The sequence below is a fragment of the Puma concolor genome, chromosome D3 (assembly GCF_028749965.1).
Source record: "Puma concolor isolate L17-30 chromosome D3, mPumCon1.1.hap2, whole genome shotgun sequence".
NCBI lineage: Eukaryota > Metazoa > Chordata > Mammalia > Carnivora > Felidae > Puma > Puma concolor.
Window position 1 is genome coordinate 22,455,089 of NC_141678.1, and position 12,360 is coordinate 22,467,448.

Below are 12,360 nucleotides of genomic sequence, written 5' to 3' on the forward strand. Positions count from 1 at the left end.
GTGGGATGTGCTCAACGCCCCGCCTGAAGTACAGGGAGCTGGGCTGACCTTTAGCTGTGGCTCTCAGCTCAGCTTGGCATGGGGCAGGGCAGCGGTGCGGTTAGGAAAGAGTTTCCCAAGGAAGGGGACATCTGTTCTCCTGGGTACAGACATTGAGGCGTGGAGAGGCAGAGTGACTTGCCCAGGGCAATCATCTAGTAAGAAGCAGAGCCTAGAGGGGCAGGGGCCCTTGGTGGGGATCACCCCCCACTAAGCCTTTCTTACCAGTTATTCTAGCAATCCTCACTGCCCACTCCTAATGAAATGACTCTGTGATGCCAAGAGAGACCAAAACAGATCACACTGTGAGAAAGCGTTTTCTGATGGGGCGGGGGGGGGGGGGGTGTGCTTTAAACATGACCTTGAGGGAATCTCCTCAATGCAGGATGGTCCTGAGTCTGGTGACAAGCCAGCCCCCCCCCCCCCCCCCCGCCAAGCACAGCTCCAATTCCCCCCTGCCCTATCCCCACAACCACCAAGGGCTGGCTTTGATCTGCCGGGTTTGGGGATGGGGGTGGGATAGGCTCACTCTTCAGCCAAGCATTCCATGGGGACCCAGGAGCCAGGGCAAGGGTGCTACATGGAGGATCTTGCTATGGCTGTGGGATCCCTTGAATGGGGGAAGGGTCCTGGGTACCAGTGAGGTTCTGCCGAACCAAAGATATCTAATCTGTCCTCTCCGGCCAAGCCTCAGAGCGGAGGCTGGAAATGCCCAGGCTGCACAGGGACAGGGCTGGGCCAGTGGCATCTCTGAGTCACAGGCAGGGTGGGTAGTGAGTGACTCAGCCTGGGCCCACTTCCCCTCCACAAGGCCAGCCGGGTGGAGGCCAGGGCCAGGAAACCCTGTGCCTGTCCTTCCCAGGCCAGGTGCCTGAAGGAAGTCAGCGAGGATGGAAGGTAGAGCCCAAGGAGAGGAGAAGTGAGACAGGAGCCTGGTGAGGCCACAGGGGCCAGACCCCGGGGATCTTATGGTCTGGGGCAGGAAGTTCTGACTTTGTCCCAGAAGCAGTATAGAGCCCCAGAAGGTGTGTGTTTTAGAAAGATCCCTCTGGGGCTACGTGTAAGGTGGAGTGGAGGGGCCAGAGCAGAGCAGGGAGGAAGCTACTGCCACCATCCAGAATATGAGCAATGGTGGCCTGGCCAGTGGAGGGACTTTAGAGAAGGGGGCTAGGTTGGTGACCCAGACAGGCTATGACGGGTAAGGAAGGATGTCCCCGTTTCTGGGTGGGTGGCGGTTGCCAGCAGGCCCAGAGCTCTCCCTGTATTTCCTTGGCTGTAACCCTGAGCAATGACACAGGTATACAAGCAAAAATAGTTTATTTAAGGATGGAAGACCCAAAATTGGGGGGCCCAGGGGTGAGGCTACAGCAGCTGCCTGGAATTGGCATAGATGACCCCAATCCCCAGGGGATCCCAGCAACAAAGAAGCCCTTCCCTGGGCCCCCTAGCTGCCTCCCCCACTTCCTGGAGGAAGGATTGTGCAATCGCCAAGAATCATCATCGTCGTCATCAGAACATGGTGAGGTTTTCCAAATTTTTGGAGTAGTAGTTGATGCTAAATCATAATAATCAGTCCGACAAGCACAGTGACTGTGCCAGGTCTGGACCCACCATCCAGTGGTGAGTGAGGTCTGTGATGAGAGGCAGGCAGGGACAGGAGGTGGGTGTCTGGGAATCCCCATGCCAGCTTCCAAGGTGGCCTTTCCAGAAGGCCCCTCTCTCTCCCATGGCCCCAGTAGCTGCCTGCTCTCCACTTTTCCCATGGCCACTGGCCGAGGTTGGATTCAGGCTGGGGCTGTTCCAGGAGCCCACATATTCCCCTAGATGTCATAGACCCTTGCCAGTCTGGTCCCTCCGCCAGAGGCCACGGCGGGCAGCCCAGGAGGCCACGAACTCGCAATTGTGGTAAAGGAACATTCCTGAAAGGGTGAGTGCAATGCCCACATAGCTGAGGGCGCTGAGGCGGCTGCCAAACAGGAGCCGGGACAGGATGAGGTTGCCCACGACAGTGAGGTTGCCCAGGACATGGACGGTGAGGGCAGAGGTGAGAGCCAGCAGGGAGAAGCTGGCCAAGTTGTAGAGCACGGACAGGAGGCAGCTGATCAGGATGCAGGCCCAGAGGTGGGAGTTGGTGGGAGCGGGCGGCGGTGCCACACCAGCCTCCAGCACCAGGGCCGCGCCCGCCAGCAGGCAGAAGCTGGGCAGCGAGGTGGCGTACAGCAGGGTCACCGCGTCCAGCCTCTCCTCCTGCAGCAGGGCACCTGCAACCAGGACAGCAGCCATCAGCAACCGGAGGCAGACAACCCCCACTTGGCTAATCCGGCATGGCCTCCGGGGCGCATCATTCTGGAAGCCTGCCTCAATCCCTCGGGCAGAATCAGTGGCTCCTGCTCCCTAACATGACGGACAAGAACCCAGTCACACCACCTGGGTTGTGACCTGTATCCACTCCTTACCAGCTGTGACCTCGTACTTAACCTCTGTATCACCTGCAAAGTTCGGTGATAACCACACCTAATATGCAGCATTGTTGTAAAGATTAAAATAGATAACATTTATAAAGCCTTTGTAAGGTAAATGCTCAGTAAATGTAAAAAGATATGATCAATAAACATGAAGCATGGCTCTAAAAAAAATCTTCAGGGGCTCCACAGGCCCTGGAGAAAAATATCCGAGGTTCTTAACCTGCTCAGAAGGTCCTGTGCCAAGGGACGCCGACCCACCTTTCTTGGCCTTAGTCCTTACCACACCCACTACTCCACACCGCAGCTCCCACCACCAAAACAGGGACAGACCAGTAGAAGGTCCCAGCTCCGCCACTGACTAGCCAAAAAAAAAAAAAAAAAAAAAAAAAAAAAGAGTGTTACAATAATGAATTGTTTGAGTCAAATGGTGGGTTCATTCATTGCTTCATTCACTTATGACCCCTGGGATGACTAAGAACAACAAGAAAGTCATTGTTTGCGCTTGGCTGTCACTCACTGTTTATAACTGATCACTAAGGCTTGTCAAGATGAATCCAGGCCTAAGAGGAAACCTTTTAGTTTTGCAGAGAAGGAAAGGATCCTACCAGCTTGCATACGTGTGATTGTCTGCCTGCATGTGTGTGTGTGTGTGTGTGTGTGTGTGTGTGCACATATGTGTTATTGCCCAGCTGGTTCACAAAGGAAGCAGTGCCCATCACCAAAGTCAGACACTGCTTCGGTGAAATGATAGTATTTGCACGGGCAATGATGTTTTGGGGCCTCCTCCAAGCTTTAGTGGAGAGAGATGAGTAATCGATGGAGGCCCCCCTCCCAGGGCTCTTGGAGCCTCTGTGCATTTTCTGACACACGCTTTCCAAAGAGCTACAAGGGGTGCTTACTCATAGGCTAGAAGAGGAAAACTGTATTTCTCTCTCTCGATTTCATTTTGATGTTTTGGCTTTGTTCTCTAGGCAACAGTTCCTCCAGCGTTTCTAGAAATGAACAGATAATTGAAATGTCTCCTGCTCATTCACTCCAAATTTAGCACCATTACAAGCAGTGTGTGGCTTGTACGTCTAAGGTCCAATCGTTGGAAGGTGTTTAGGGTTTCAGGTGAACTTCACCTCTGTGAGGCAGCCAGGGAGGAAAGTCCTAACCTCCCCCCACCATCCCCAGCCCCTTGTGCCTATTCTACATCCCACCCAGCCCTCTGCCTCCCTTCCCTGCAGCCCAGGGGAAAAAGCAATGATCCTCCACCACAGGCCACTCACCCCACCCAAGCCCCCCCAAATGCCAGCCTCTCATCCTGCCTCCTTAATGACCTCTCCCCTGTTAGCCCCACCAAACCCTCTATCTCAACCTCTCCTTCTCTAAAGGCATTTTTGTTTCAGCATCTGAACACACCCAGGCTTCTGCCACATTCAGACAAACATGTCCTCTAGACCCTCTGTTCCACTGCCTGCTGGCTTATCCCATTTTTGTTCCTTCACTTGCTGTGTGACATCACACAAGTCACTCTGTGTCTCGTCTCCTCATGTGTGCCTGGGGAAGGTGACAACAGCCCCCTCACTGGAGTGTGTGAGATGCTGAGCTTAGGGACTGGTGCCCAGCAGCAACTGCTCACTATGACAGCTGTCATGATCCCCCACACAGCTCCTGCTAGCTGACACCTGTGCCCTGGCAAGGTCTGCTTCCCACTCCCAGAATGCCCTCCTGCATAGAGCTGGGCACAGTGGGGGCACATAGTGAGGGCTCAGCAAGTGTTCACTACTACTATGATCTTATTTTTATCATCATTGCATGCCTCCTCCCCCAGGTAGCCTCCCCTGGTCTCCCCAGGAGGAAGAAACCACCCCTGACCACACCTGTGCCCACCTTGGCTCTAGAACTTTTCTCTTGCCATAGTAATCTCTGTTTCTGAGTGCATCTCCCCACCAGCCGGAGAGCTCAGGCAGGGATCAGGTTAGGTTGCTCTCTGATGCAGGTGGGTACAGCTAAAAGCAAGTTCAGCAAGCTGCCCCCCCACTTTCCAGTCTTTTTGTGAGTATAGACCCCTGGGCCTGCAACTGGCCCAGGTCGGAAGGAAGCTACTGGCCCTGCCTGTGGCTGCCTGGATGCTCCTCTTCCTGGACTTTCATGCCTACTGCCATGGAGTCTGCTCTCAGGAAAGGAGCTGATATCTGTCATTTACACTCTAGTCTGAATCTGGAACCCCTGGAAGTAGACACCTCCTCTTGTCCAAAACCCAACTCATTTCCTGGCTCCAGTCTGTTTCTCCCCATCCCACCTCTGTTAGTGAGGCCTCCAGCCTCCCAAGCGCCCTCCTTAACACTCTAGGCCATGTAGCCTAACCAGCCTGCCAATTATTCTGTCAGAGCCATTAATAACACCACCGCCTAAGGAGTACTTGCCCTGTTCCAGGCCTCAGGCCAGGTGTTGGGGACAAGGAGACGCCCAAAACCAGTCCATGCCCACTCAGAGCTCCTGTCTGGGGGGACACAGACAGGTAACCAAGTGGCTACAATACAGGACATTCAGAGTTGTGATAGGGGAAGTAGAAGATGCTGTGGAAGCCTGGAGGAAGCACCCAACCAAGCCACCTCGAGGGCCAGGCAGTTGACACTTGAGAGAGAAGGCTGGCAGCAGCCAAGAAGCAGCCCAATGCCAGGCACCTGCTGTTCCGTGCCTGTGTGCCTGTGGCCTGGGCGAGAAGCACTGGCCTCAGCAGGCATGGCATGGGCCTGGAAGCTGGGGCCTTCCCAGGTAAGGTGGGGGGGCAAGAGGTCAGGTTTCCCATTGCAACTCCTGCCCAGAGCTCAGGCCCGAGCTTAGTCACCAGCTCTCATGTAACTGGGAGGGCAAAAATAGAACTGAGCTTTGGCCATGCCTCAGGGCCCAGTATGGGGACAAGGCCTCTGAGTGCTGGCTCTGAAGATGCCAGGGCAGGGGCTGAGCTCTAACTTCAACTTTCTCTTGCCTTCAGGCTGCCCCAAACCCCAGCCTAGCACCCTTGGAGCCCCCTCTTCCTTCTCCCAGGCTTGGGTCACAGATCTCAGAGCTGGAAGGGAGAGAGAGCAAGAGACCCCTGGGACTCCCAACAACTCCAACCCTCCTCCACTGAACAGATAAGGAGACTGAGGCCCAGATAAGACCCAGATCTGCTGAAGGCTGACCAACAAGTATGAACAAGGGTGTGGCTAGAACCCAGGCCTCTTACCCCAAATGGGCACCTTGCCTTCCCCAGCCTCTCCCTTCAGTTGAGGAAGAGAGAGAGTGAGGACTGTGACTTGGATGCCCCTTGATAAGCCACAGGAAGGCATCCTCCACCGTCAGACACAGTGATTTGGCAGGGTCTAGGCCTGGAGCCTCCACTTCACCTTCTCCCAGAGCCCCCTGGCTCCTTTCCTCAGAGGTGAGGTGACCCGGGGCACCTCTAGGTCTCAGTTCCATGGGCTATAAAACAGGGATGAAGGTGGTGGTTGCCATGACAATTCAAGGTCAACACCCAGCATGGGGCCTGTTACACTGCAGCTCCCACTAAGTATCACCTCACCTCCCAGATCCCAGCTCAAAGTCTTGCCCTCTTTCTCTCTCCCAGGTCCCCACTATCAGATTCCCCTCTGGGTCCACAGCCTTATACCACATCACTTGGACAGCATGGAGTCTGACTGCCTGGGTTCAGATCTTGTCTCTGCTGCTCACTGGCCACATGACCCAGGACAAGTCTCTCTACCTGTCAGTGGGAACAATATTGTGCCTTCCTTAATCAGGGCAGTATGGAGATCCAAAGAGATAAAGGGCTTGAAAAAACACGAGACACAGATCAACGGCAACTATTATTAAATATCAGTTGGGGTCTAGAGCCTAAGTTTGGGGCCTGGAATTCACTGAGCTGTTGGCCCTTTCTGAGTCTCAGTTTCTGCCTCTTCCAAAGTCATGAACCTCAGTTTCTTCATCTGGAAAATGGGATAACAGCCATGCCCCTCCCAGGATGACCCAGGCCACACAACCACCCCAGTCCCCACCTCCTCAACCACTCACTCTGCTGAATGGACTTGAGGCCACGGAGGCAGGTAGCAGCCAACAGGAAGCCACAGCCAGCAGGAGGTGTCCGGAGCTCACCAGCCAAGCTGCAGGCAGCCCCCAGGCAGAGTGGGCCCATGGCAGCAAATTGTAGCGGGTGGTGGCGACGGCCGAGCAGCAGCGCTGACAGGGCCAGCGTGATCAGTGGTGTAGTAGTGGTGGCCAGTTGTGCCAGGTCTAGGGGCACAGCGCTCAGGCCCACGTTGCCACAGGCCATCGAGGTGCCGAAGGTGAAGCTAAGCAGCAGCACTTGGCGGCGGGTGCGGCTGGGCATGGGGCGCTGTGCCCCCCAGCGGCATGCCAATGCTGCTGCCAGCATGTGTAGCGCTGAGAGCAGGAGGGGCCGCCCGAAGCCATGCACAGTGAAGATCCACTTGTTGAGGCTCGACATGCTGGCTCCTGCCAGCAGCCACACCAGCGCTGCCACTGCCACCCTGACCCGGCCAGGCCGACCAAGGGCCTGGGGAGTGTCGGGGGGCCACTCGGGGGACCCAGCCACCCGAGCACCACTGGCCACTGCCACTGCCTCCGCTGAGGTCATCCTGCCGTCATGGTGCTCCAGTGGGCAGCGACACATCCGTACCTGTGGGTCTGGGGCAGAAGGACAGCTCCCCAGTGACCAGCTCTGGGCCACCAGAGAGTCCCACTCTGGGCCAGGCCTGATCCCAAGTTCCTCGGGTCCTGGGCCCAGTCTCAGACAGGTTAAGGCACTGCTTCTTGTGCCAGGCCTGTGCCAGCCAGGGTCCAGGAGCTATGCTGTATTCCTGGCTCGGGCAGGACAGAACCCAGGTCGTAGCTGCTGGGATGCCAGGCTCTCTGGTGCTCCAGCCTGGCCTAGTAAGCTGCAGGCACCTCTGCTCAGTCCTAGGTGAAGTCTCCACTCTTCTTCCCGCTTTTAAGCCCACTCCACAATTAGATGGAACCCTCGTTCCTTTTTCTCTTCGGTCCAGACCCCGCGACCTAATGCTTGTTCAGGCCGGGCCCAGGCCTGGCAGGGGCGATCCGGGCACACGCTCCCGGTGGTGTCCGGTGGTCGCGGCTCGCTCCTCCGCCAGTGCGCCCAGGCCCTGCGGCTGGCTGACACACCGGCCCGCGCTCAGGCTGGTGCCAGGCGACGAGCTCGGCTCGGTTAGGCTGCGGCAAGGCCTGTATTTTAGCCCCGGCTCCGGCTCCAGCTCCTGGCGGCTCCGGCTCCCGGCGGCTCGGGCTGCGGCTGCGGCTCCGGCAGCACCTCCCGCCAGGCTTCAGCCCGAGCCGGCGCGGCGGGCGAGGCCCCGCGCTCTAGACCCCGCCTCCACCGCCGCCGCCCGCGCCCCACCCGGAAAGTTGGGGGGAGCCCCCAGCACCGCCCCTGGCCAGGCACCGCCCCCGGAGCCGGGTGGGCGGTCTCGCTCCGCCCCCACGCCGCCTGCTCACAGCCCCTCCTCCATCCTCCAAGAAGTCCTCCCCTCAGCCGAGCCCCCCAGCTGGAGTGTTCAGGCTGCCTGTTCCTTACTCCTCCCACCAGTGCGGGATCAGACCCCTTCACACCCAGCGCCAAGGCAAGCCCCCATAGAGACCAACACGAGGCGGGGGCAACAGGGTGCCTTTCTGAGGGATCTCAATAAAATCCCCCAGCCTCACAGGAGACTGCACCTTCAAGGACCCCCACCCAGGAACCCCCATTCCAGGACCAGTCTCGGGGCCACACGATCTCTGGCTACAGTTACTCCGTGGGACCTCGGCATCCAGATGAGTTGGACCACCGGGCCCCTTAGGCCCCTCCATAGCCCCTCCCTACTCTCAGCACCTCCTCCCTCTCCCAGCCCAGGGCCGGCCCCTTCTAGGCAGGCGCAAGGAAACTGAATCACCAAGGCCACCGACATTTGTGGAAGCGGGGTGCCAGCCAGCATCTATCCCTAGCCAACAGCCCCTGTCCCGTCCCCTGGGCACTCAGAGCTGACTCATAACTGGACTTTCTGGGGTCCACCCTCTGCCCCCTAACAGGACAAAGAGCCCTGGGTGGGCTGGGAGCCAGAGCAGCAGCCACTAAGCCCTTGCCCCTGTTTCGGTCTCCGTTTTCCCATCTGAACAACGGATGCTCTCTGAGCTCAGAGTTGGGTAAACAACGCACCCCAGAACAGAACAAGCTGTTTTGGATTCCAGGCGCGACTCTGAGCTCTGAAGTGTGCGCCAAGAACCAAGGTGGAATGAATGTCTGGAGCAGGTAGGTGCCCACTGCCAACTGTGAGCCTCTTTCCTGACGTCCGGCTTCCTTTCCTGCGGAAGCTCCTGCCCACTGGAACACGGCTCAACCTTGGCCTGCTGTCTGAGAAGCAAGTCCTGATGACCGCAGCCCTGTTCTGAGGAACAAGATCCCAAAGGGGAACCATTTAGCTCGGTCCGCGGCGCCCCGCCGTGGTCAGACCGCGGGATGACAGCAAGCGTCCCCCAAGCCCCATCACAATCACGGGGCAAGGATTAGTACCGTGTCCTCCCCCGACGCTTGTCCCCAGCTTCACTGGAGGGCTGCTGAATCATACGGTTTCTGGTGGGCCCAGGAATCTGCATTTTTACACTTGCCTCTGGTGATTCTGATGCCTGCTGGAGCCTGCAAATAGCTGCTTAATAGCCCAAATTGTAGGGTAAGGGATTTCTAGGTCAAGGACTAAAATAAGGGAGTATTTGGACAGGGTTTCTCTAGGAAGGGTTGTGGGAGAGAAACTGAGCCAGCCAAGGGGGCAACCTCCCTCCTTCCATATTTCCTGAAGAAGAGGAATCAGTGCCACCTAAGAGTTATATTCTTTTTGAGATTCTGTCAGTTTTCCAGTAAGTTTCCTTTAATTAAAAAAATAATAATAATGATTTTAAAGATAGTAAATACCCTGGCCTTCTCAGAGCTGAGCTCCCAGGGAGGGGTAAACAGTGTTTACAACTCCTCCAAGACCGCCACAAAGCAGCTCACCTCCTACCTGCCCTGCCTGGTAAGGGATGGGCTATGAGTAATGAAGATTAGTCAAGATAAGGCCTGAGTGGGCCATGGCAGGATAGAGAGAGCTGCCCATGTTGTGGTGGGAGACGAGGCAGCAGCTGAGAGCACAGCCCAAAGCAGGGGTTGTGCAGCCTGAGTGCTGGTGGGGGCATTCAGATTAGTTTTGCCTGGGTCCAGAGCCCCAGTTTTTTAACCTGCCTTGACTTGTAGGCAGCAAGATTCTCTATAGAATATTTCCTTGTGCAAAAATGGGAGCAGGGGGTTCCTTCCATATCCCTGGGGTCCACCCAAAAGCCCAGAGCAGTCTCTCCTTGCCCACAGACTCCCAAATCCTTTAGATCCAAGTTCTGCCCATGGGGGGCCCAGGGTACTATGGGAAGCAGGTAATTCAGAGAGGGACTCTGGGTGGCACCAGGAGCAGGAGAACCCATTTCTAGCAACTGTGTTACAGAGGCTGTGAGATAGACCTCTCCTCTGGTCACTGCATGTCCCTAGATAAATCACTGCTAGGACCTCAGTTTCCCATCTGTGATATGATTATGATAGGAGAAGACAGGATTCAGTAGGCAGAGAGGAAAAGATTAGGGCCTGAGGTCCCTGTGTGGGGAAAAACACCTATTTTGGAACAATGCTGGGAGTGTCCAGGTTCCTCTTAAGAGTGTAACAGGCCCCAGCTACTCCACCTCAGGTTTCCCTTCTGGAATTTGACAAAAGACCTAAGTATGGCCATTGACCATCCCTCACCACCAATCAGGAATGGACAACCCAGCACCTAGAACTATCAAGCCAAAAAGGGTAGAACTTGGGAAGGAACAAGGGGGAAAGGAAGGGGGAGGGCTGACCAGAACCTTATAAAACAGGGACCCTTGCCTTATAGTCCTCGGGCGTTCACTTTTGAATGTCTCTTCTCTGTAAAGAGAGCTTTCCTATTCTTCTTCCTTTCTAATCTTATATTCTAATAAACTTTTGCCGGCTGTTCATTTTGTGTCCACCTCTTCATTCTTCAAAGCAGTGAGACAACGAATCCTGGGTATTGTGGTAAAAAATCCTGCAACATGATGAGCTGATAAGCATGAACATGCTGTGTAAACCCAGGCACCATCGTATAGCTGTGAAAGAGGGGAAGTGGTTTGTCTGGAGGTCTACAGATCTAAGTTAAGGCTAAATACAAACCTGGTCCCCAATCCCCAGGGAGGGCCTCTGTTTATCTCTGTTTATCTCTTATGGTGGGGCCCTGCACCAGACATGATTGTGCTCTTACACACACCCCTTCTCAGGGGACCAGCAGATTGTGCCAGACTAGACACCTAGCCCAGAATCCACAGGTGGGCTGGGCTGGGCAGACCCCTCTCCAGGCTATGGAACATGGGCTGAGAAAATGAGAGGGAGCTGGGAAATTGAACTGGAAAGTGACAAAGCCACTGCTGGGGCCACATTCAGAAGAAGCTGACTGAGGGGGAAGATACAGAGAGTAGGGAGCATTAGCAGAGCTGAAGGAACCTTGAGCCCCAACTTCTGTTTCTCTACCACCCTTGGCTGCCCCTGAGTTGGTGAGCTGGGCTTTTTCAGCAAATAGGCTTTGATTTGAGCAGGACTGAGTAGTCCCTGCTCCTCAGAGCCAAACACATCCTTGACTACAATAATCCCTTTGGAAGGGGTAGATCACACCTAGTACATATGCCCTTGAAAGCCCGTGCAGGGGGCTCTCCCTAGCCTGGCCTGAGACCTGCCACTGCCAGCTGGTGAGGAGGAAGCAGGGTGGTACAGTGGCAAGTGCCCGAGGGCTGGCATCAATGGCTCTGACACCTCCAGGCTATGTGACCTAAGGCAAGCCTCAGGCCTCTCTGAGTCTCCACCCTTCTTTGTCAGGATTATAAAACCAAGGAGCACAGAGCAGGTTCTGAAGCCTCTGAGAAGTGCTCCTGATGGTGACTAAGGTGGGGCAAGGGAACAAGCACTCTGGGGTTCTGGGCACATACATTTCACCTTCAAAGCAGGCTGCATATCTTCATTTGGCTTTCTGGTACTTTGACGCTTGTTTCAATATAAGAATTTTTAAATCGCCTACTTCCCCTTCCAATCCAGATGCTAAATATTTGAAACTGGAGCCCTAGGAAGAGGCATATATGTAATATGCAGGTTTGATAACTTTGTAGCGCTGTAGCTCAGAAAGCCCCTCTGAGACAAGCCCCCTTCCTAACCTCGGTGAGGTGGGGCATGTGGGGTGTCTCCTTGGCCTGAACCCCACTTCCTGAGGTTCCCAAGGTCAGCTCGGGGTTCAGGGCCCTCCCACTAACAGGCAAGGTTCTGGGGCCTGGCTGCTGGGGGCTGGGGTGGTACCCTGACTGTGTGTTGGGCAAAGCAGAAGCGAGAGCCCAAGCTCTAGGGTCCTGGGCCTCAGGTTGCCTTTGGGTTCTGCCATATAGTCATAACAACCATGGGAACCCCCAACTTTCAGTGTTTGAGTGGAAGAGCCAGGAGGCCACCCCAGGCCCGGTCTGTCTCCTAAGGCACGTCCCCTGCCTGACATTGTAGGTGAGTCACATGTCCTCTTTGAGTACCAATTTCCTTAACTGTAAGGCAGAGATGGAAACAAAAATATCCACAACCTCAGAGTCATGCAAGAAAGTGTCTAGCAAGTACATGCTCCCTAAACAGCAATCACCTTTGCTACAGCCTGCATCACTCCCCCAGCACCCAGGAGAAGGCTCACCCACCTTCCTTTGCTCCCCTGCAGGTACCTCTTCCTTCTGTGTTCCAGCCCCCGGCACTCACTCGCCAACTTGAGGCATCAGGACGCTG

The 12,360-nt window shown here is 55.6% G+C and overlaps 1 protein-coding gene across 1 annotated transcript; it reads right to left on the reverse strand.

The window, feature by feature from the left end:
* Positions 1–1,339: 1,339 nt before the first annotated feature.
* Positions 1,340–12,360, reverse strand: SLC35E4 (solute carrier family 35 member E4). The gene is made up of 2 exons (XM_025933498.2): positions 6,546–12,360; positions 1,340–2,300 (listed from the first exon to the last, which is right to left on the reverse strand). Exons 1-2 carry the CDS (start codon positions 7,162–7,164, stop codon positions 1,867–1,869), a joined length of 1,053 nt encoding a protein of 350 aa, XP_025789283.1. The 5' UTR covers positions 7,165–12,360; the 3' UTR covers positions 1,340–1,866.